At 38.9% G+C, this 26,045-nt stretch overlaps 1 protein-coding gene across 2 annotated transcripts in view; it reads left to right on the forward strand.

Moving 5' to 3' along the window:
- KLHL14 (kelch like family member 14) overlaps nucleotides 1-19,651 on the forward strand; it is a 93,995-nt gene extending 74,344 nt beyond the window's left edge. Inside the window, exons 4-9 of one of the 2 annotated variants that reach the window (XR_013443341.1) lie at nucleotides 5,387-5,465; nucleotides 12,000-12,190; nucleotides 12,272-12,430; nucleotides 14,976-15,133; nucleotides 17,448-17,639; nucleotides 19,249-19,651. Coding sequence is in view for 1 of the 2 variants with exons in the window: in XM_078060461.1 (XP_077916587.1) it covers nucleotides 5,387-5,465; nucleotides 12,000-12,190; nucleotides 12,272-12,430; nucleotides 14,976-15,133; nucleotides 17,448-17,588 (728 nt within the window). In the remaining variant the exon portion in view is untranslated. Of the gene's footprint in view, nucleotides 1-5,386; nucleotides 5,466-11,999; nucleotides 12,191-12,271; nucleotides 12,431-14,975; nucleotides 15,134-17,447; nucleotides 18,324-19,248 lie in introns of those variants that run through there. The other variant, XM_078060461.1, reaches the window with a different exon arrangement.
- Nucleotides 19,652-26,045: the final 6,394 nt, after the last annotated feature.

The raw sequence follows: 26,045 nt of genomic DNA on the forward strand, positions 1-26,045 counted from the left end.
TAAGCAAAAACTCTGCCGAACAGTCTTTTCGAAGGCCAGATTAGAACTCACACGTGACAAGAGAAGGCTGCAAAGTCCTGTTTCTGGGGACCATACTCTCTTAGCCCGCCTCCCGTCCCAGGTGGAGCAGGCCTCTGTTAAAATGCCAGTCTTGGTGCGACCACTTGGTGTTCACAAAACACCATGAACTTCCCATGCCTCTGAGACAGACCTTTTCAGCGACACAGAAAACCTGCTCCCAGGGTTATGCCCCTCCTCCTCAAAATAACCTACATCTGCTTACTGTTCCCCGAGGTCTTATCAAGCATAGCTGAGAGATTGGGTGGGGGAGGGTGGTTAGGGAAGAGCATAATGGGCGTATTCCTTTGTCTGGTCTAGAGAGTCAAGGTTTTATCTCCGAACTAATTCAGACTCCCATAAAACTGTGCCATTGGACCGCACCGATTTGCCTTCCCCCACCCCTCAGAGGAACAGGAATTCAGTTGAAAGCCCTCAATGAATATGCCGCAACAAAAGACTATAGAAAACAGTGTTGCATTTACTGCAGAGACACCTGTCGCTGTCACTACTCAGCATGCCCCCCATGTGAAGAGCTATGTGACAAATTCTTGCCAGACCGTAGCACTGAGGCATTGTGTGCTTTGGACAATTGCCACTGATACATTTGTGTGATTTAACGTGTCTCTCTTCTTTTGCTTGAGCCACCAGGAGGCTCAGAATTGAATTTTAGTAAAACTTTAATTTTACGTTTACTCTCAATTTGGCCCTGGCAGCTAACTCTTTTTCTGTTAGACCCCCTTTTAGAGCTGTGGGAGTCCTACCCGCAAAGCTGAGTCATTCTGTCCCTGATGTGTTTGGCACATGAAGCCATTTGAATAGATGTGGGCAAATGCTGATGCGCCACTGATTCGGCTCTCCTAAACAGAGGAGAATTGGTCCCATCAGGAGGCAGGCAGGCCAGTCTTCTGTACCTGGGTCAATCACTCAGTCATTGGCTGAGGCGTCCCCCAGGTCAGGGGGAGGGTGGGCAGGGATATGGAGTGTACAGCAGTTCCCCAGAGAGGGAGCCGCTAGGACAGTGAGCAACCTGGGGAGCACAGCACCAGTCTGGTAAAGGTATCTGGGCTAGGGAGCAAACACACCTCTACCACAATCCTTTAGACATTTTCCATGTGGCTTCATCTGGTCAACCATACCTGATTACCCCCCCCCTTTTTTTTAACCATGAACAGTAGTATTTATTGAGTACTAATTATTTCCCAGGAATTCGCTAAGCACTCACCTGCATAATTTTACTTAATCCTCACAACCATCCTGGGAGGCCTGTTGCATGATTGTTCTAGTTTTACTATGAGGAGTCCAAGCCCGAAGAGGCGAAAGAACTTGCCAGGACACGCAGCTTGCACAAAGATGGGCTGATTCCAACCTAGGTCTGTCTGCCTTGGTGTTGAACCATTGTATAACATTTCCCCCTCACGCAGACATATGTATTTTGTTAGATACTAAATAACAATCATGTTTTTGCCTTTGGTCTTGTGAAATTAAGTCAGTATTGTATCACAGTGGAAAGTGGCTCTTATTCCCAAGGAACTCTTCATCACTTCTCATTTAGAAAACCATGCAGGGACTCAATCATCTCAAAAATATGGGATTTTCATATTATAATACAATTATGCAATTAAAAAGTAAGCAGTTAATACCAAAACTTATAAAGAATAGCAATCCTATGATAATGTATAACTTTAATTTCATTGCTACCAGGGAGGAAAAATTAAAAATCCATGAATTCAAATGCTTTGGATATGTCAGTTCCAAAGACGAAATCTTAAGTTAAACTTCAGTTCTTCTGAAAATGATGCCTGAGATGCATGTCTTTGAATGAAATACAAAATTGTAAATTTTAATACATGCTCATAAAACATGTATGTACTCATAAAATACAAATATAATTTCATTTATCTATTATCTTGATTACAAGACCAAAATTTGAAATCATAAAACATATTACTTACTGGAAATTTAAACAGGACACATACATTGCTTTTCTAGTCAGCTATAGATATTAAATCCTATTAACTCCCTTCATGTCATTAGTGATTGGAATGCATTATAATATTCTAATACATATGCATATATTCTGTCAGTGCCCCAGCTTACAGAAAACCGATTTACATTTGTCCTTCCTAATGATTGACTCCCAAAAACACTGCCTGGAGGAAACTTCCTTCCCTTCCCCATTCTTCCCTTTCACCACTGGCTGAAAACTGCCATCCCATGCTCCATTTACCTATCACTTAAGGGATAGTCAACAATGGTGTCAGGTGACAGGACATCATCACACAAAGAGAAGAAATTGGGGAAGAGTTAGGAAAAAATGGAAAAGATGAGAAGAAACTAAAGGAGTGGAGTAATCCAAAATCCCATTGCATATGGCCACCACTCTCAAGCTGCTGGTAAAGTCCCAAAAGAAGCCACAAGGAAGGAACAAATAACTCCTTTTTAGCTCATCTTCCTCTTGCCACCACACTCATTTCTTCTGAGGTTCATTATCCCCTCCACACATCCTTTGCCAACTCCAGAATGCCTTCCTTCTTTTTCTCTCCCCAGTCCTCGGTCCTCACCCCTCTTTCACACCATTGACCCTGCCCCTGGAAAGTCTTTCTTCATCTTCTATCAGTATCACACCAATCCCTGCTTAGCCTTTTCTATGAGTGAAGGCCGCTACCAATACAACCAAAGCAAACATAGCTCATTTCTACCAGAAGGCACTCTGCCCCATTCCTGAAAAGAGGCAGATGTCTTCCTCCAAATGAAAATTCTAAACCAAACTTCATAGAGGAACATTCTTATATATGGCAAGTATGCTCTACATTCCTATTAACAACATTCATCTTCAGGTGCTTTGGGGAATTAACCTTGGAACCTATCAAGAATATTTTTTTTTCTAGAGTGAAATGATTGCAAATTCTACAAAAACTCCCTTATAAACCAACTCTAGATGTAATCCTTCCTTGAGTTGGAGCCTCCCTTTGTGGAATCCAAGTCTTTTGAGTCATTCTCACTCTTGGAACTCTTAACTCTTACTGTATACCCCCAAATAAAATTTAACTTACCACCCAATCATACCATCCAGACCCTTTCACAAGGTCCTTGGAACTCAATGATATCACATCCACAAAACCCCCAGAATCCTTAAACTCTCTTCTGAATGGTCACCTCCATTCTCTTTTAGTGAAAACCTGGCAATCTTATGAGAGTACTGTTTTCCCAGCCAGCCTCTCTAATGGGCACTGGGTTCTGCTCCCCAACCTGACCCAGAACTTCATATTATTGGAGGCAGGTAGATTCCTACTACCTCTTTGTTGTCACTCCCACAACCTTAAAACCCACCACTTTAAAGGATGTCGTCAGGTTTTACCACCCGCTGCCCCTTTATGTGGCAGCTCTCTGCTCATCCTGGACATGCCACTTTCTTCACTCTCCCCTAATACTTTCTCACTGATATCCTTACTTCCCTCCTCACTGGCCTTATGTTGCCCATCCCTGTAATCACATTAGTGCATATACCTGCAGCCCTTGCATCCATCTCTCCTTCCATTATGCCTGCCTGGTAAAGCTCTGGCCCTGGTTAAGCCCAACACTCTTCCTCCTCCTCCCTGTACCTGAGTGACTAAATGTGGATGGAGAATACTGGCTACTAGCCAACCCCACCAAATTTCCTTGGTCAGTGTACTCTCCCACCCTCCAAGTTAGCTATCTCATGCTTTCTCTCTCCTCAAATGCCTCTTTCTCCAAAACCTTCCTCCTCACTCTCAGCTGATGGCCTTGCTTCGTAGTTTGTTGAGAATAGAAGCAATCAGAAGATAAAATCTTCATCTTGCCACAACCGAGTCTAGTGCCACTTATCTCCATTGCTACCCATGTATTTTCTCTTCCCTCCTATTATTTTCTCTTCCCTCCTATTTCTGCTCCAATCTAAGGCCTTTTTCTCATTCTCACTTGCCTGCTCAAGGACTTTCCGGTACTTCTGGACTTAAAAACACAACCAAACTACCAAGCAAAACCTTCTCTTAATGCTGCATCCTCCAGCTATCATCTTCTCCTTTTTGTGACAAAAGTCCTAAGAAGCATTGCCTTCCTCTTACATCTGTTCTCTTAGATCTTAGTCTGTCTTGAGGAGTCCCTATGTGTCTACTGAATCAACACTTATCAAGGCCACCACCAGCCTCCATGTTGCCAAATCCTACGGTCAATTTTCAGTTGTTCACTTGTCTTTTTGAAGCACTCTTTGACATGGTTTCCAAAATATCGTACTTTTCCTCCTCTCTCTGACAATTCCTTTCCTTTGCTGGTTTTTCTTTTTGTATTCTAGGGCTCAATCCCAGGACCCATTATCTTTCATGTCCATACCTTCTGCCTAAAGGGTTTCATTTTGTTCTATGATTTTAAATAATATCTCTGGACCAATGACTGTAAAGTTTGCTTCTGCAGCCTCAGTAAGCCAGTGGCCCACCACATACTTCCACTCTGAGATCCCGTAGGCCTCTCAAGGCTAAGTTCAAAACAGAACTAGTGGTTTCTCTTACCAGTCCCCACACTGCTCTTGCCTGGTCTTCCCTACTTCAGCAAATTTCATGACCTTCCATCTAGTTACTCAGGCTAAAAATCTGGCAGCCATCCTTAATTACTTACTTTTTCTCATACCAACCTTCAATCTATCTGAAAATGTTATCGGCTATGCCCGGACAATAGATCCCAAACTTGGCCGTATCTGAATGTCTCCACCTTCATTCAAACCACCATCAGCTCTTGCCTTGACTGTTATAATGGCTTCCTGACAGCTCCCCTGCTCCCAGAGTGGCCCCTCTATAGTCTGGTCTTCACACAACAGCCAGAGTGACCTCTGTAAGAGAGAAATTAGGCCATGTTCCTCATTTGCTCAAAACCTTCCAGTGGCCTCCTACTGTTCTTGTAACAGAAGGCACCATTATATACCAGTACACAAGGCTCACCGGATTTGGACCTCGTTACGCCTCTGACTTCTGTTCAAGTCACCCCAGCATTTTGCTGGTTTTAAACTCATTGCTTTGTTTTATTCTGACTCCTTCCAAAAAAAAAAGGAAAGAGAGAGAGAGAGAGAGAGAGAAAGAAAGAAAAAAAGAAGGAAAAGGAAAATGGAAGATAAGAGAAGGAAAAAGGAAAAATAGTTGAGGCGGCACATTTATTTTTCCACGGACTTCCTGCTTCTCAGACTGTGTTAGATGGTCCCTCCAACTTAATTCATCTCTGTGTTACACCTGAGAACAGAGACATCTTATAAACACTATTAAATGTTCAAAACAACAAAGGAATCTAAGTTTTAAATGTCTCAAATATATTTTTACAGGAAAACACAGTACAAATTTTGTCAGCCGATATGATCCTCGATTTAATAGCTGGATACAACTTCCACCCATGCAAGAAAGGTAAGTGTTTATTTCGTATGTCTGAAACATTCGTGGCTGCTTTACAGGAAGCGTGGATGCTGAATGGTTTTCTGTGATAAATTATGCTAAACGGAGCCAATGAAAGAATGCAAAATTTGGCCTGGCCAATTTAGAATAACTACTTTGTTAACTCAATGGAGAAAAATAATCAAAAAGTCAATTACTGGTTCTAACAGAGGAAGAAAAAAATTGTAGGACTTGTCTTCCGTTACTACATTGCTTTGGCTTTTTGGCAAGTGGAGCTAAAATCTCACCGCCCCTCCCACTTTTCTCAGTGGTAATATACTTAAATCCTATATATAAATATAAAACACCATTCTTACAGTGGTATCCATTTTGATGCAGAAATTGCAAGTATTAAATTTTCCAGTCTCACTAACTCAAATCCTTGACATTTGCCCTCTCAACTCTCCTCCCATCATACATTCAAGAAGAGGTCCTTTGTTAGCTTTAAAAAAAAAAAAGTTTTGCAAGCTGTCATCTCGGTTTTTTATGTACTTGGTGTTTCTCTCTCCCCTGTCTCCCAGCTGCCAAGGGGTAAGTGGCTACTACATTCACACAGATTTTGCCTCTCCTGCTGTTACCTACAGGAGGCCACATCTTAACATGCACATGCAAATTCCCATGCTAAATTTTGAGCACTCAGGGTGCCTGGGTGGCTCAGTCGGTTAAGCATCTGCCTTCGGCTCAGGTCATGATCCCAGGGTCCTGGGATCAAGCCCCGCATCGGGCTCCCTAAGCAGGGCGCCTGCTTCTCCCTCTCCCTCTGCCATTCCCCTCTGCTTGTGCTCTCTGGCTCTGTCTGTCAAATAAATAAATAAAATCTTTTAAAAAAATAAATTTTGAGCCCTCGATTCTTTTCAAATAATACTTCAGCATCCTCTCGAGCGAAGTATCCAATATAATAACAATAAGCTGCAACTTATTTCTTCTTCTCAACTGAATTATTGAAGAAATAATTTTCTTTCCTGTTTCCCTCATGACTCTTCACCTTAACATCTCTTTTATAAACATTCAGTTAGATCACACTAAGATCAGCTTAGATCCTTATCATAAATTCCAAGTGAACAGGAAGTTCTCAGGTAATATCATTGATTCAAAAATGTGCATTACTGTAGCAATGCTAGGAGAAAACTCTGTATCTAACGCTCTGTTCCCTATAAATATATTAAAACCGCCTTTCGGGAGACTAAAAACTGTACATTGGAAATGATGAGGCACGATATAAGGACCACAGACACTTTTAGGAATGTGTAGTTCAAACGTACCTCGAGGAATAATTCTAAGTCAGCTAATATCCTGACACCCTTCTCCGCCCCCCGTCTTGCACATACCTGTATGCACGATAGCCTCCTGATGTCTTTCTCCAGTGAGCCTTGTTTCTCTCCCTTTGGGGTTATTTCTTGGTTGCTCTTATTGTGGCTGCATCACTTCACCCTTTAATCAAAACCATTCCAAGAAGTTTTACTTAAAAAAAAATATTTTTTTAAAATAAATATCAGCAATATGTTTGAAATGGCAGCATCTCATCACCACGGTCCCCTTTGCTGGGGGCTGCACACCATGATAATTAACCTTCACGCCTTCAGTTTGGGAGGCATAACTCACGTCGCGGTCAATTATCTCACTGTAGAGCCCCTAAGGATGAGAAGTATTGCTGCAAAACCTAATTAGTAATTTTTCTAAATGTGTATTGTTTACTTGATATTCTATAATGACTTCCTCTGAGGCACTATGGCCCATCATGGCGGGGTCCTACTTAGACAATTTTTAGCAGCTCATTGACCTGATAAAAAGACCTGCCATGGTCTGCCGGCGCCCGGCAGCCACCGTTGACAGGATGGACTGTTTAACGTTTCTTTCTAAGTCATTATGGTATATCATGTCAGGTCCCTAGTAAGAGAAGTTTTTTTTTTAGATTTAGAACAATCAACTCGGTAGACCAAATAAAGAGCTCCTTACAGAGCTGAGCGGGAAAAGGCAGATCTCACAAATGCCCAGTCAGTCTTCTAGCTCCAGATCTCCTATGCGCTGGTTGATCCAGGCAGCAATCCATAACTTAAAATGAAATTTTTCTGTCATTGCCAAGCCTCCATTCTAAGTAGCAAGTGTGATCAGTGACTGGCGTGGCTTAATTGGTGATTAAACGAAGAAGAAAAAAAAGAAGAAGAAAATATATGAGACACCCTTCAGATCCAAAAAGAAGTCTCTTGAAACATTTCAATGAGTTAATTCTGCATTGTATAGATCATGAATCAGGCTCACCAGAACTTGCCCCACCTCCCTCCTTCCATTAGTTGCTAAAAAACCGAGGAGAAATGGTTATGCTGAGAAATTACCAAACTGAGAATAATAGAAACATGTTGAAAACCACCTCTGGGGTAACCCACTCTTAGAGCTGGCTGGACAGACTCCTAGGATATCTTACCTAATCAGAGCTTCCTAAGGCGTGCTATAATAAAAGTGCAGAATATGCCCCTCCCACCCAGTCCAACAGGGCAATGGGCACACTGCCTCTAGGTTTACTCAAAACTAACTCGCGAATTGTATCCCTGCTACCTGTGAAATAATTGCAGGAAAATATACATTTAAATGTAATGCTACTGAGTTATTTTGGTCTCAGATGTAGGATTTGATTCTTCAGTGAAAAGAGGTTAAAAGTTGAAACTAGGATCAATAGAAACGCTTTGATGACTTTACATTATTTTCCAGCAAAAATAGACATTTTGGGTATTATTTATATGGAGATCTTACCTCCTAGCTAGTGTAGGAAAAAAAAAAAAGATGAAAAAGAAAAAGCAGTTTGGAGAGCACTAACAACAAAGTTTATATTTCACAGGGTAAGAGAAAAGCTAGAAGGAAATACATAAAAAATTGTTTCCAAATTTAAATATTTTGTTTCTAGAAGCTTTACAAGAAACAACGTGAAATTCTATTTGAAAAATCTGTTGCCATTTGAATCTGATGGTGAAAGTCAAGAATTGAGCTAAGGTTCTAGTAATTCAGTCTCATGCTTTAGTATATAAACTGACCACCCTAAGGGTCAGAACTAGTAAAGACCTGTACAATATGCAGGGTTCAAAGTATGTTTGTAGAAGTTGCTGGTAGTCTCCTGTTAACTGACCACAATGCGTTGAATATTGCCTCTGGCGTTGGGGGAGGAGGGGCTTGAGGAGAGAGATGAATAATTGGAAATACAAATAGTGTAATCCCATTTAAAAATCTTCAGTAATCTGGAATTTACTTTTCCAAAAAAAGCCCCAGAGAGCCTAATCCTGTGTGGTTCTTCATGAGGTGGGGGGTGGGCAGGGAGCACTCCCAAGAGAGACCTGGTATGGTAAAATTTTAGCCTGGAGCAAAGGTTCACAGTTGCTGACAGACCATTAACTATCCAGTGCTCCTATAATGCATTTCATGAATTCTCACTTTGGGCATGCAAGGGGATAAGTCCTAGGCTCAGAGTCTTCACTATTGGAATTTCTACATAAAAATGCCCTTTTAGTCAGGAAGTGAAACCTACTGATTTTTTTTTCCATTTAGATCCTAACAGTGACACTGTGTGGATAAAGCTAGGAGTACACATGAAGCATCCAAATTAAGAAAATCTTGGCTAAAAAGAGAGCAAGTTCTGACAGGCTCACTCAGTGTCACTGAGGAAGGAAGGAACCAGGACAGACAAAGTGAGAGAACTGAAATTTAGACTAGGATGAAAGGAGTTCACACTACCATGAAGAGATCTTGCTCTTATTCTCCATTATCTAAACTTATTTAATGGAGGGTTTTCATACTTGTCATGAGTAACAGGCATTTTCTCCTCTAGACCAGTATATAGCGCATGCAAGAATGCAACACCTTACAGCCCACATAATCCAAATTATTTAAAGATGGCCCATTAGTAAAATTATTTCAGAGGCTCTAAGACTTGTTATAGAATGCTCATATGGAAGAGGGATACTGACTTACTCTTGTGTCCACATTGCAAAAAAATATCTGTGTTCCTTTGGTCTATTCTTGTAGACATGTCTCTTTCCAATGATACATTTTAACTGAGAAGACAAAAGCACTTGTAAGACAACCATGACCCTATCATATTCAATAAGAGAACAACTGAAATCTGGTTAGAGAAATAGAAGGAAGCAATGGACATCTGTGGGCACTTAATTTTGCAACTGTTTTTAACCTAATATTTATAACCTAATATTATATTTAACCTATATTATAACTAGTATTATATTTAAATGGGTTTTTACTTCTCTGTAACAGGAAATCTCAAAATTTTTAAATTAATGATTGCTCTGATAATCCAACTAAAAGCTTCTTCCAAATACCTTTCTCCAAACTTATATGTGGAATCTAAAAAAAAAAAAAAAGTCAAAATTACAGAAGCAGAATGAATGGTGGTTGCTAGGGGCTAGGGGATGAGGGAAATGAGAGCTTGGTCAAAAGGTACATACTTTCAGTTATAAGATGAAAAAGTCCCAAGTATCTAATGTATAACATGATGATTATAGTTAATATTGTAGTGTATACTTAAAATTTGCTAAGAGAGTAGATCTTAAGTGTTCTCACCAAAAAAAAAAAAAGTAGCTATGTGAGGTGATGGATGTGTTAATTCACTTGATTGTGGGACTCCTTCCACAATGTATGCATATATCAAATCACTGCAGTGTAACTTTAAATATATTACAATTTTATTTGTCAATTATCCCTCAATAAAGCTGGAAAAAATTAAAACAAACCAAATACATCACCATCTATACCATTACCGATATAGTAATAAATCACCTAAACAAACAAAGAATTTAACTCTTTTACAATATTACTAGGAAAAGTTTCCTTGCAAACATCTTGATGGCTGATTTTTAAAAACTTTTTTATCTGGGTAATGGTGATTTTTAAAAAACTTTTTTTTTTTTAAAGATTTTATTTATTTATTTGGCAGAGAGAGACACAGCGAGAGAGGGAACACAAGCAGGGGGAGTGGGAGAGGGAGAAGCAGGCTTCCCGCGGAGCAGGGAGCCCGATGCGGGGCTCGATCCCAGGACCCTGGGATCATGACCTGAGCCGAAGGCAGATGCTTAACGACTGAGCCACCCAGGTGCCCCTAAAAACTTTTTTATCTGGGTAATGATGGTTCCAAAGCATGAACAAAATGCTGGACACTATGATAGCACTTTACATATGTATTTGCAAATAACCCTGTAAGGAAGGTACCATTAACATCCCTCTGTTACAGATGAGCAATCCAAGGCCAAGAGGGGTTGAGGCACATGTCAAAGGTCACACATCCAATAAATCATGTAGCCAGGCAATCTCTTCCAGAGACTCAACTGTTAATCAAGATGCTGTATACTGCTTCCCAGAGGTTTTGGCACTTTGTAAACACAACCTGGAAAATCTCCTGATAAAAAATCTCTAGGGACTCTTGATCTTCCTACTCACATTGCCCAAGAGTCTTGGCACTAATTTTTATGAAGACCATACAGTCATCAAACAAATTATATTCTCTGAGGGGCTTGGCACTTAAACACTGTACTTACTCAGTATTGGACCACGTGTTATCCCACATGGGATATATTATTATATTATTCCAGTAGCAGCAACGAGATAAAAGAAGCAAAGGGTCAAGGACTTTCTCAACATATCAACCTAGTCATCCTCCAAATTTTTGAGTCCCCTTTGAACATGTGTTCTCCCTCAGCTCTCATGTCTTACTAGTTCCCAAGTCTTATATCTTCCTTTAAAATATCTTTGGCATCAGCCCTTGTAGGTCTTCCATAAAACTCTAATTCAGGTCCTCAATATCTCACTCCTATCTTATGGTTTACCTCAGAATTGGTCCTTTCAGTACAGCTGGTGTCTTTGGTCCTTGAAGGCATAATGGGAAAATTTAATAAATTGCCTCTCTGGAAAAGAGACTAAAAAATAGCCCGTAGCTTTGTAAAAAGCAACACCAAAAACCATATCACTAAAATTCCTACAATAGGTTATGTAAGAGCAAAATTTCAACACTAAATTCAGTTCACAAAAGTTACTCTATTTGCAGTAGTACTGAGAAGGAAAAAAAATGATAATTGAAGAAAAATATTGATGATGTAGTTCTCTTATAAATTGGGAACAATGACCCTTGAAGGACCATGAAAAAAGTGAATGTCAAGATAATTTATTATTGTTACATTATCTACCTCATTTTTCACTTTGTCTTACTGAGCTGTGATATCCTTACAAGGTACCAAATATCCCAACCATTAGTGAACACTTTAATGGTGTATCAAAAAGCAAGATAAAAGGAGCTGAAACAGAGTTGGTGAATTTCTCCTCTATTGTTACTTTAATACCAAAAATGTTAACCAGAGTGGGCAATGCATATGATTACTGTAAAGGTCTCAGATTTAGAAGGGAGCTGTGTGTGTGATTTCCAAGTTCCTGCAACCATTTCTAAAGCAGGATGTACCTCCTTGGCCTGACTGAGCTCCTTTTGCGATTTACGGCGGGTTGTTGTTTTCATTGTAGAAGAGCCAGTTTCTATGCATGTCGGTTGGACAAGCATTTATACGTTATTGGTGGAAGGAACGAAACCGGCTATTTGTCCAGCGTGGAGTGCTATAACCTAGAAACAAACGAATGGCGTTATGTGTCCTCTTTGCCTCAGCCTCTGGCGGCTCACGCAGGAGCAGTGCACAATGGGAAAATATACATTTCAGGCAAGTCATTCCTCTACTTTCTGTTACAAAGTTCAGTGCCAAGGCCCTTTCATGACTGGTATGTATATGTTTCATTCACAGGGGGTGTACACAATGGAGAATATGTCCCCTGGCTATATTGCTATGACCCTGTGATGGATGTCTGGGCTCGAAAACAAGATATGAACACAAAACGCGCCATCCACACTTTGGCTGTCATGAATGATCGCTTGTATGCAATTGGAGGAAATCATTTGAAAGGTCTTTTTTTTTTTTTTTCTTAAATCACAATATCATTTGCATCTCATGTTTCTTGCTAAGGGATTTTCTCGTTAGATAATCACAGTTAACCAAGTAAAAAACATGTTGACCAAATAAAATCGACTCTGTGTAAATTAGCTGGACCCTTGGGCAGGCATTTATTTTAGCTCTTCCGCAGATAGGATTATTTTTAAGTTACCACACACATTAAAGAAATGAATAATGATGTTAACAGAAAGTAAAAAAACGAGAGCATTAAAGCACGAACAATTTGTTGTAACAATGAGTTCAGTAAAATAAATTATTCCTTATCCCCAAAATTATAGTAATAAATTTTTTCCAGAAAATTGTTTTTTGTAGTAATCATGAAGAACTTCAGTCATAGAGGCACAAAGAAGCTAATACATGATTTTTCTTAACAAGAACATTTCATAGAATTTCATGTCTAAATTTAGAATTATTTCTTTGAAGAGTTGAATACCAGACCTTCTATGACTCTCAAATTCTTTGTTTGCTTTATAATAAAAAATATTTAAAACAGAGTATTTTTAGAGTTTTGTTTGGCTCCTTTCCTTCTCCATATAAGTCTATGACCACAACTTCCTGTAGTTTGTGTGCACGTGTGATTTCATGCTCATGCGCAGCACACTGGGTGCGACAGGGAAACAGAGAGAACTCTGGTGTTGAGAAGAGTCCCGAACTGCTTCGGGCCACAGTCTCTTGTCACCTGAAAATGAAGAAACTGGTCTAGTTGATCTCTAAAATCTCCTCCAGCTCTGGCCGGCCATGATCCTTGAAATTGAACCAAACGAGCAACAGGCCATCCGCGTGTGGTAGCTGAGGCCCATCTGTGCATTTATTTTTCCGTAGTACACCCATCTAAAAACTGGGTTCAAAGTAGACATTCCTTTCCGGATTTCCTAATACATATGTACCCCTCTCGTAATAAAGACCACACAGGCTTAATGTTTATGTAAATATTTCCAAGTTCATATTCAGTCCTAAACGTCAATATCCTGGTCCATGCTGTTCATCTTTGTGCTCTCCTCAGTGGGAGATTATCTTTGTGGCTGTAATTCTTCCTTTTATATTATTTTTCTCTCTCACTGGTGCTCCTTCATTTCAATCCATACACCATTCCTTTACATCAAAATATTTGTATGCAGTATTAACTTTGTAGCTTTCTACATTAAAATGTGATTTCTGCTAATTTCTTTTGCATAATAATGACTAAACATTCTAGGAACTCTTAATGCTTGAGGTTATACCAGAACAGAAAGATTTGGGGAATGACAACCTAAATAACACACACACACACACACACAGACACATCAAACTAGGTTGGCTCAGGGAGGCATTATGGCTTAGAGGGAAAGGTATGGATCTGGGTCCCAGTTATGCATTTGTAGTTGTGTGGTCTTACTCAAGACACTCAACCTCATGTCTATAAAAGTGGGATAATTGTCCTTTCCTTGGTAGTTTTTGTGAGGCTTACAGTCAACATATATATGTACTGGGCGCAGAGAAGGCATACATACCCTCCTGTGATGCCATTAGAATTTCAGAACTGGGAATTTGCCCCAATCCTCATTCACATATATTATCATCAATAATCTTAATGGTAAAGGAAAGGAATATGCCACAGAATTCCAGTAAGCCCTTCGTTCTCCTGTTCCCAAAGCTGTGATTTATTTTACGTATGAAGTTAGTGGCCTGAAAGAATTTGTCCACCTCTTCCAGAATGAAAATTATTCTACTTTTTGGTCAATCTCTCAATTACTTTGGAGAGCCCAGTAGGTTGATTAATTTAGTGTATGCATTGTAACTGTCAGCTAGCAAATAGCCATTGCATGCATTTAGATAGAAGAAAAATATTACTAAGGATTTGGTCTGCTCTGTGACCATGAAGCTCTTCCCAAGGATTTTTTGACTTCCTAAATTAAAAGCAGGGTCCCAGTGGAGTCCAAGAACTTAAGTTATTCTCTGCCACCTGCTTATTGCCCCAGCCACTGAGAAACTTCATCAGAGGTGAGAGGAGAAGCCCTCAGCAGAAGTTAGCCCCCTACTCTACCTTGATCCTTAGTAGATATTGGAAACCACTCACTTCATCATAGTTGTTTATAAACATAAAGAGTTAAAAAGGTAAAAGATGCTGAACACCATGTTTTTAGTTAATTAAAACATTTTGAGAGAGTTAAATATTCATTTAGGAAAAGTGATACCGTTTAGTCTGTAAGAATATGAGCTCCGAAGCCTGCTTGCCTGAGTTTAAACTTCAGCCTGTCTACTTGCTGGCTGCGTCGTGCCTTACTCAAGTCATTACCTCTCTCTGTCCCTCAGTTTTCTCATCTGTAAAATGAACATAATGGCATAACTATCCCTGTAACATGTTTCCCAATTTCACCAGTAAATTTATACTTTTGTCCCTTTAGAGGCAAAATTATCTATTTCTTGGATCTAGAGCTTTTTAAAAAAGAAGGCCTAGCCTTGAATCAGGACCCTGAGAGTTTATTCTTACATGGTTCCATTTTGCTATGTCACTTAGGTTTCTCCCACCTTGATGTAATGCTCGTGGAATGCTATGACCCAAAAGGTGACCAATGGAATATTCTCCAAACTCCCATTTTGGAGGGTCGAAGCGGTCCTGGCTGTGCAGTGCTCGATGACAGCATTTACCTTGTGGGAGGCTACAGCTGGAGTATGGTATGTGTCCACATTTACCTCATCCTCCTCCTTTCTGTTTTGTTCTTACTTTATGTTTCCCTCCATGTGTGTTACCATCCACACAAAAACCTTTTAAGAGTATCATGTTTGGGGGCGCCTGGGTGGCTCAGTCGGTTAAGCACCTGCCTTTAGCTTGGGTCATGATCTCGGGGTCCTGGGATCGAGTCCCACGTCGGGCTCCCTGCTCGGCGGGGAGCCTGCCTCTCCCTCTCCCTCCGCTGCTCCCCCCTGTGCTTGTGCTCTCTCACTCGCTCTCTCAAATAAATAAATTAATTTAATTAAATCTAAAAAAAAAGTTTAAGAGTATCATGCTTGTATGCAAGCAGTAAGTTACTTTAAGTAATAAAAAAGAATCAGCATGGTTGCTGTCGAGCTGGCTTGCTCTCTGATCAACTGTATCCCAAAATGTGGCTGGTCTCCGCTTCTCTCCTATCCCCATGCCTTTGTGATTCTGCCTTTCCAACTAAAAATGAGACTGAGTGGTTTCTAAAATGTTCTTTTGAAATTGTTTGCATAGTTTGTTGAATTGTTTGAATTGTCCGAAAAGTTTCTGACCAGGGAGGCATGAAAACTAGAAATTGTTAAATATCTACAAATTCTCTTTAGGATATATAATTTGCCATTGCTTTTCACTTTGCCCCATCTTTATCACAAAAATTTCCAAGCTCACACAAAAAGCTAGAGTACAGTGGACTCTCGTTAACCCAGCATCCAGCTTTAACATCCATCAAGATTTTGCCATACTTTATCTGTCCTTCCTTTTAAAAATTTTGGCTGAAGAAATCTGAAGCAAATTCTAGACATCATATTATTTCACCCTAAATGCTTCAGTATTTATCTTTAAAAAAATTATTTGCTTATGTAAACATACCATCATCACACCCAACAAAATTAACAATAATTCCTTAATATCTAATCTACATTCAAATGTTTCCTATTGAAATGTATATTTCAAGTTGATATGTTCAAGTCAGGATCCAACAGTCCCACTTGTATTGGGTTATTGTATCTCATCCATCTCTTGCAATCCGGAAAATTACCCCAACTCCACTTCTTCCATACCATTAACTTGTAGAAAAAAAACAAGAAACAAACAAACAAACAAAAAACCAGGGTCAGTTATCATAGAGAATAGCTGGCATTTTGGAATGGGCAAATGATGACCTTGCGATGTCATTTAAAACAGTCTCTGTCTCTGTATTTCCTATAAGACGGAAAATTAGGCATAAGGACTTAATAATTAAGCTCAGCTTTTTTCTCTTTAAAATCTCTTTTGCTTCCTTTTCTTTTCTCTTTTGTCAAGAACACCTGAGGAGGTGGCCATATAGTTGGAATTATATCACATTAGGAGCCACACACGCTGTGTGGTCAACATATTCATTTTTTAAATGATGACTGTCTTTATATTTTCTTAGTTATGGGTTGGTTTTGTAAGACTAATTGGGGTTTATTTGTTTTGCATCAAACAAGGTTGTTACATAGTTTGGGGGGAGTTTTCAATGGATCTTAGTTATATGGAGGCAAATATAGATTGATATATACGTAACTAGATATTCAGACCTGTGCTTGTTCGCTGGTGCACATGACTAGCTGCAAAAGCATACGCATTTGGAACCAGACACGAGCAGTACACTTTCAAAAACTGATGACTAGGTTGGTTGGAATTTTGGGGTTTTGCCTATGATATAAAAGCCAAACAGCTCTGGTTTTAGAAGGGAAATGTTACACAAGCACTACCACTAGATGTTAACAAAGGAAACAAGATTAAAGACATTTTTTATTTCTCATGTGGCCACTTGAAAATCAATCAATCGATCGATCAATCAATCAATGTACAAAGAAGTTGGCAAGCCCACTTTTCCAGTTTACTTTAAGCTAGTTTTGGATGCCAGCTCTGATTCTCTAGGGTAGTAAAATAAGAATGGAAAAGTGAGGCAACAATCTCAAATCCAATTTACTGAAATTATTTGAAAATTGAAGATGAGTTTTTTTAACTTAAACCAGCTGGACAAATTCCAATTTTTGGTCAATTATTTTGAAGGATTTGTTGATCATCTAGGTGTTGTAGGCACTTGACTTTTATTATTAATTACACACACATAGATTTTGAAATCTTGTGACTCTCAAATTTTCCTTTCGAATAAAACATTTTAAAATCCACTGCTTTCATTCGGAACTTTTTAGCAAGAGCAGAGAATTGATGTTTTCTTTCCAATGTAAATGTGATCGATAAGATGGTCATTGCACTTCTCTGAGCATTCTTCCCTAAATGCCCCCTGCTCTGCCATTACAGGGGGCCTACAAGTCATCTACAATATGCTACTGTCCAGAAAAAGGCACCTGGACGGAACTGGAAGGAGATGTAGCGGAACCTCTGGCAGGCCCAGCCTGTGCAACCGTTATCCTGCCCGCCTGCGTCCCTTACAACAAATAACACCAGCAAGCCCTGGAATGAACAGTATCACATTCTTGGAGACAGTGACAGGTGACATCACTATTATGCTAGGAACAGTGCATTCTAATGGTACAACTGCCGAAACCCACCCTTGGTTTCTAACGATATTTCCAAGTAACTATAAAAGAAAAAGACCTGTTCTTGAACAGATACCATGTCTGTAACTCGGATCACACCAAACATGCGGTGGTGACAGACTCTTCCATTTCAGACTGGTTTTAACTTGCCCCAGCTTTACAAAAACCCCTCACGTGGATTTTAACTTTCAAAAGGAGAAAGATAAAATATAGAAGAGTGCCCCCAGAGAGACCTAAGATCAGTATTGTGCATTGTAGTCTACCTGCATGTGATCTATGTTGAAGTTTTGGGGATATTGTGTTCATGAATGATTCAGAATTTGACCCACTAAAATACTTACTGCATCACAGAAATTGCCACTTGACTCTATATTCCTAACCTGTGGCTACTTCACAGACTCCATAGGCAACACAGTTGTAGAAAATCATATAAGATTAAAGAGGAACATGTTTGTTTCTATAGATCTGCATTTCATTTACATTCTGCCCCTTACAGCACCTCATGGGATCAGAGAAGAGAAAGATGTTGGTTCTTGCAGCAATTGCTTTCTGCCCTGTAGGTTCTAGGCCAGCCAGTCATAATCTGTGTCCTCAATTTTATATGAAAGATTAAAACAAAATATATTATGTAACTGTTCATTCCACAGAGGCTCATGTTTTCTCATTTTCTACAGTATATAAAAAAGTAGTGAACACACCTGTCATTTCCTTCAAAAGGTAGGACTGACAAAGTCACTCGTACAATATTGAAGAGATTCTGTTGAATAACACATCTGACCCAAACTTAACCCATAATGAAACTGGGAGATTGCTTTTAGGAATTCAGGGATGAAAAGAAAGAATAATTTCTTTTAAGTACAATCCCAGTTGTCTCTCTGTCCCTAAGACACACAACTTAAAAGAGCCACAGGAGTGAATCATAGGTCTTAACAAATATTTCTCCCTCTTCCTCACCGCTGGCTCTAGAAATGGCTCCAGATTTGGCTCTAGAAAATCACATGACTCACCCTGATTATTCTCCAACTCATCATATTCGTTTGTTATCACCAAAGATGCCTGAGCTCAGCTAGGTGAGCAATTGCTAGTTGTCTTTAGGAGCATGAGGAATTTAGGAGCAGAAGGTCAGGAGAGCATGAGATAGTTTTCGGTGCGGCCAGTCAACAAAGCAAAACGGGAAGGAACATGAATTTGATGTTCAAGCCCTTCAGAGCTGGAACAACAACAGTTAGGAGTAAATACTAGCCTAAAATATTTTTCAATCACCCAGAGGTGTATTGAATCCCTCAACAAAGGTGTCATTCGGAACAACGACGTGGGGAAGCCACAGATTAAAAATGCCTTGGTGATAAGCTTTCACCGTGGAGCATGTCAAGATAGATGAGTGTACTGGAATCTAATGCCGTTTCTACAGTAAAGTGCAATCTTTGTTGTTTTTGTATTTATTTGTATGTTCAGATCCAAAGGATCCGTTGTAAAAATATATATATAAATATACATATATATATATATATATCCAGTGCAATCAACTTTCATTTCTTTTTCCTTGAAAACATACGATATAGAGAAGGAAAGAAAAGTTACAGTACTTTGCGGGGAAGAGCCTAGCTGGCGTCCTGAAGAGAACAAGGTCGGCTTCAGAAACTTTGATCGTCAACTGCTACCATTTCTTCTGAAAGTCACAGTTTATACGAGGATATTCACTTTCCTTAGACTTGTTCTTCATTTATTTTTTATTTCTAGGCAAAATAAATAAGAGCATTTATGAGAACTATAAATAAAGCTTTCTGTATTTCAGAAAGGCACAAACTATTAGAAGTGAAAAGTGAGTACATAAGTCACAGAGATTGTAAATTTTGTACAGTATTAGAATGTGTAAATGAAGCTTGCTTGGAAGGGGAAAACTTTAAATAAAAACTTTATGTACTAATTCAACTGTCTCATATTCCTACCTATAAGGCATACATATAAATCTCTATGGTGAATTGTTTAAAGGTTTACAATATGTAAGTGCCTAAATATTGTTATTCTGTTGATACGCTTTGCAAGTTTATTTAGCTTCCTGGCAATATATAAATGTATATGGTATAGATGATGCAAAAAATTATGGAATGCTTCTGAAAGAAATGTGTGAGTTAAAACTTATGAGTAGAGGGGTGCCTGGCTGGCTCAGTCAGTATAGCATGCGACTATTGATTTTAGGGTAGTGAGTTCAAGCCCCACGTTGGGTGTAGAGCTGACTTAAAAAAATGAATTTTTAAAAAAATCGTGAGTAGAATCTGATTTATCCACTGCAAGAGTGCTGTGATGAGGCATAAGTTATCTAAGATCTAATAATTAAATATTTATGTAGATTATTAGAAGCACCATACGTATTAAACAGTACTTGCATACTTTCTAAAGAATAAGTGAATCACGCACTTAATTAGATCAATTATCTTAAAACATAGTATTTAATTGTATTTTCTTTTTTAAAATCTGAAAAGGAAGTGCAGCAGAAGGAAAGAGGCTGTGGGAGACAGTAGGGGAAACTGAGGCATGTAGCTGAAGGTAGAAGTTGGGCAACCTTCTAGGCAAAGAGCTATGAAGGGTTGGAAGCTATTTCCTGAAGCCTGCAAGCTGGAAAGAATTTATTTATTTTTCCCAGCTAAATGGACCTTTGTTGATGATTAAACCCATAAGTAAAGGATCATTTGATCCCTCCTAGTATTCCATGAAAGAAAGAGTAATGGGGTTTCTGTGTTCTTCTAACTGGATCTCCAGCCTTCCATGCTTGCTCTCTGCGGTAGCCTCTTTAACCATCTTCTCCTGAGCCGATTGACTAGTTGTTGCAGGGCTTCTTCCAAATGCCCTGAATCCCCAAAAGCTCTAGTACTGACCAGATACCATGGGCAGTTAAGCAAAAACTGTCTTTTTCCTAATCCCAAGGAACCGCCTACTTTAAGTTTGTGACTAGACTGACAAAAACTGGGAGAGTGAGCATAGGGACCCAGTTTTTTAGTTAATTAAGCTGTGTTTGTAGGCTTAAAATTAGTACCTGTGTCTGTGCTCCTCTATTAGGGCCAAATTTATGTTTTCCCAGCAGCTTGACATTTATATCACCTAACAAATTGTCATCATTATCGACATTGTATCAAGTATTTATTGAACATATCCCAAAAGGCATCACTATAAATGCCTAAGTTCTTATTAAACTTGGTTCTCTAGGTCAAAGTATTTTTTTTTAAAGATTTTATTTATTTGAAAGAGAGAGACACAGTGAGAGAGGGAACACAAGCAGGGGGAGTGGGAGAGGGAGAAGCAGGCCTCCTGGCTGAGCAGGGAGCCCGACGCGGGGCTCGATCCCAGGACCCTGGGATCATGACCTGAGCCGAAGGCAGACGCTTAACGACTGAGCCACCCAGGTGCCCCAGGTCAAAGTATTTTTTAAATGAAATAGCAAATAAGCTAAAATAAGTTTGGTAAAGCATCCCAAAGCCAATTAAAACACACTGGCAGACACATAGATAGACTGAGTTCCTATAGATGAGGTAGCAGGAAGATCATGACTGATCAAGCCTGACTTCCTAGAAGCACCTGACCTAGAGGATGTTGAAACTCTGATAGAAAATAAAATGGCAGGGCACCTGGGTGGCTCAGTCAGTTAAGCGTCAGGCTCTTAATTTCGGCTCAGGTCATGATCTCAGGGTGGTGAGATTGAGCCCTGTGTAGGGCTCCATGCTCAGTGTGGACTCTGCTTGAGATTCTCTTGCTCTGCCCTTCCCTCCACTTGCACTCACGTGCTCTCTCTCTCTCTCTCTCTAAAATAAATAAATAAATCTTTAAAAAAAAAAAAGAAAGGAGCGATGAGAAGAAGCAGAAAGGTCAATATAAAAAGAAAATATCTAAGTAGTATGTTTTCTTTGTGTGGTTGTACCTGTATAGTTCTGCTCTGGTTAGTATAATAAATATGGGCCAAGTATTGGACGGGGTTCTTAATGGAGATACTCTACATGTGTTGAGTTTACAGGCTTGGCGCAATAACAAAAGGTTCAGTTCAACAATGAGTATGAAAAATACGCTTCAAGAATGCAACACAACAGTATAAGGATAAGAAAAAATCTTCTACAAATTGAAGTTTGAGTGGCTTATTCTTTTCTAGGTTATTGTCTGGCATATATTAAGGACTCAGTAAATGTCATTTCTTAACATTAGCAGGAGTAATATTACCTGAGTGCTTCTAGCTCACTAATGATGCTAAAAACAAGATGATTGGAGTGAGTTAACATGCAGAACTATCTACGCCTCAGGCTAAAAAGAAATATATAACTTCAGGTAAAGTGGTCCTTGATTCTAACCTCCCCTTCTGTTTTTTATTTATTAGGGTGACTCTTCCTCTGTGGCCTTTCAAATCCCCTATGTACAACAAAATGACACATGGAGTTAGGTGGGCTGGGGAGGTAAACATTTGGCTGCGGGATGAAGTCATCCTACATTTAGAGACATGGCAGGCTTCTTGCTTCCAATCAAGTCACTCAAATCCAGGACATTTGAGGGGGGGTGCCTGGGGCTCAGTTGGTTAAGTGTCTGCCTTCGACTCAGGTCATGATCTCATGGGTCCTGGGATGGAGTCCGCTGTAGGGCAACCTGCTTCTCTTTCTCCCTCTGCCCCTCTCCTCCCCCATTCATGGTCCCTTGCATGCTGTCTCTCTCTCAAATAAATAAATAAAATCTTTAAAAAGGAACATTTGAAAACCAAACTAAATTAGGAAAAAAAGAATAAGAGAAATAAGATTTAGTTATTAATTCAAAGTTATTATGTCAACAATATTATAACAACATAACACTTCCGCTGATTTACTGCTTGTAATAAATTAGGTATTATGCTGGCATTTTATACATGTTTTCTCATTTACTCTTCTGAACAGTTCCATGAGATAGATATTATTCAAAAATTAAAGGTCAGGACACTTACGTTCAGAAAGGGTAAACTATTTGATAAGGTTAGACAGCTGATAAGTAATGGAGCTAGGAGTCGAACCAAGGCTTTCAAATTAAGTCATCCTCTGACCAGCATCTTCTTCCAACAAAGAAACTTCTTAAGTCAACCATTTGAAGTCACGTAGGAACTCTTAGTGAATTTGCCCTAGATGAAGAGGATGTGCCGGAGGGGAGAGTGAGCAATTAATGATGATGCATCGTGGCAAATGCTATATTTTGTTGGTGTAGATTAACTACAGGGAAGTGCAAGAGTGGGCAAGAGGAACTCTCTCTGTGACCTTGGGAGGTCACTGAGCTTCTCCAACTTGAGTTTTGTCATCTGTATATGGAGTGATAATCTCTTATTCTAAACATTATCATGAAAATCACATGTAACGAATGTGAAAACCCTTTGCAGCTGGTACACTCCAAAGTGAAATACGCAGATCAGCTATTGGGATGCCATGACACAATCCAACTTTTCCCTTGGCATGCAAGATACCTTAAAACCTGGCCTCAGCCTCACTTCCAGGTCACATTTTTCTTTACTACCGTGTTCACTGAACAATGTGAATCCTTGCTTTTCCACAAACACGGCTATGCTTTTCCATCTTTGCCCTTTTGCTTGTGCATTTTCTCAACAGAGAATGCCATTTCATGCTCAACACTATCTATTAAAATCATGTCCTTCAAGGTCCCGTTCAAACTCCACTGCTTTCATTAAGCCTTCATGATCACAACAGTCTTGTGTGATATTTTTCATCTGACTTACTATGGCTTTCTTTATCTATTCCATATTGTTTGTGAGATTTTATGTCTTACCCTTTTACTAGATTCAGGGTTCCTTGAGGGTAAAGAGAATATACAATGTGCCTTTGAAAAAAAAATGCCATAAAATATTTTTTGACTAAAGATACTATTTTTTTAATTATCAATGTAATATAACCAAATTATGGACACTTGGGGAAATAGAGAGGAAAAAAGAAAATTACCTTTAGTCCACTGTCCAGCACAATAACTTTTATCTTTGGGGTCTGATCTTACCTGTCTTTTTCATTTGACATTTTACATTCTATGCAACTGAATTTATATCTTGACGTCTTAAATTTTTTGCATTTCACAAGCACGTTTCCATGTGACTAGGTGGCCTTTATAGTAATTCTTAATAATTTCATAGTGTGCTGAAGGAACATTCAAGCATTGGCAAATTTTGATTTATGTACTGGTGTCACGAGTCCTCAGATGGCGTTCTTATGTGTCCTTTCTGATTCCCTCCCACTGATTTGTTCTACAGTTCATGTTCCACCCACTGCTAATATTGCTTCAGTATAACAAACACTTTGAAATACATAAAAGCTCTGGCTCTCCAGAGATACTGCTTATTCGGTTCATCTCCAGTCCTTTTCCTCACTTAACATTTCTGATGAGAAATGCTGCAACTCCCCTCACCTCCAGGCTCTTCCAGAATAGCTGTGGTAACTTGTACTTTCCTTGTGAATGGACTTAGACCACCAACATCCCACTTCAGGCCAGATGGCATTCATATAGTTTGGCAGGAAGTTCTTTACTTGTCTTACAAGTTTTCTTAAAAGCAATTCAGACTATTAAAACCAGCTGGGATAGGATGCCATATTAAATGTATTCATTTATTTTCCAACATGATTGGCCATGTTAATTCAACTCACAGGAAAGAAAAAAGAAAGAAAGAAAGGAAAAGAGAGAACTTTAAAACCAAAGGCCTTTGAGGCTACATCTCTGATGAGAAAATATAATTCAAATCTCTGACTAGACCATACCTAGGGTGCTCATCATCTCCTTTAAATCCTTAAAATATTTACTACCTATAATGTTCATATAGCATGAGTCATATATTTTATTATATTGATGGCATTATATGACATACTTATGCCTTGTTTTAACTAATCCCCTTGGTGTAGAATGGATAATGCCTGAAATGTTGTGTTTTCCCACAGTGCCTTGCCCATAGTTGCGCTCAATAAATGGGAAGAGGTTGGATTTTTGAGGTATTAGAATCTGTGAAGTAGCAAAGTCATTTCTGACTCAGAAATTTTATGCTCATAATCTTGAAAATGTAAGCTGTACATGGATTTTCTCAAAGACAATTCTGACTGCTATCAATATGACAAACTCTACAATAGCCTCTGTCTGTAAGTGTGGGCAGGTTAATTGTCTTTGTCATATTAACCATGTTTCCTCTATTTAATGACTGTGAAAGCCAAATTTTAATGCAAAAACCCTTGTTCAGTTATATTAAAACCTTACTATCATGAAAGTCTTTGCCCCAGTACACAAATGAGATAGTACTGGTATAATTCTGGCCTCTAGCTCTGAAAACATTCACAAATATTGCTTCTTAGGGGATCTCTTCACAAATGATGAGGATGAATAGGTAATAACTCTTTTGGTATCCCAGAGAGTATCTCCAGTATTATGCTGTAAGTTTTTTGCTCATTTATTCCTTTCACTATGGACAAAGCTCTATGACATGCCCGATAAAGAATATAAATATAGGTAACTATAATGCAAGGTATATATGCAATAAAGACATATGAATAAGGTGATGTGGGAGTTCCTGGAAAGAAGAGTTTATGTCCAACCAGGGGTATCAGGGAAGGCTAGGGCAGAGGGAGTATATAAAGTCAGTCTTAAAGAACAGGTAGAAAAGAAATAGAATTTTTTTCTCTTCAATTAAGGTAATGTAATTCTTGAAAATACAGTAAATAACAACTAAGTTAGTTTCATATGGAAAACTGCTAGATAAAAGATATTATAATCATCTCCAGAGTAGAGTACTGAATGGTAGCATAAATGATGAAGAAAATGAAGAAGTGTGAAGACAAGAACTTTTCATGTTTAGATAGAATGAAGTAATCCACAGCAGGCCAAGATGTTCACTGTGGCAACTAACAAAAAGCGAATAAGTTAATTTTTAAAAATATTTTGCAAGGCATCAGAGAACACTAAAAGCAATTGTGACTAAATGAACTGAAGTTCCAAAGAAGGGAACAGTGTTCTGAAGTGAGCTGATGATGGCCGGTAATTTTTTTCTCTGGGGACATTTTCAACTCCTGGCCACAAGTTGATCAGCCTGGGCCCAGGCAGAGAATCTGTGCTGTGAGAAAGAAATATATTTTATATATATATATACTTTTTCCTATTCTTTTTTTCTCTCTGTGCTTCATTTGGATATTTTCTATTAATCTTTCTTTCAGTTTACCAATCTTGTGTTCTGCTGTATTTAATTTGCTGTTAACTCCATTCATTGAGTTAATTTACAATACTGTATTTTTTTTTTCTTTTTAGTTTTAGAATAGCTACTTGATTATTTTAAAATTCAGATTCTAATTCTTTGGAGAATTTTCCATCCTTTCATTTATTTTGT

The sequence above is a fragment of the Halichoerus grypus genome, chromosome 13 (genome assembly GCF_964656455.1).
Source record: "Halichoerus grypus chromosome 13, mHalGry1.hap1.1, whole genome shotgun sequence".
NCBI lineage: Eukaryota > Metazoa > Chordata > Mammalia > Carnivora > Phocidae > Halichoerus > Halichoerus grypus.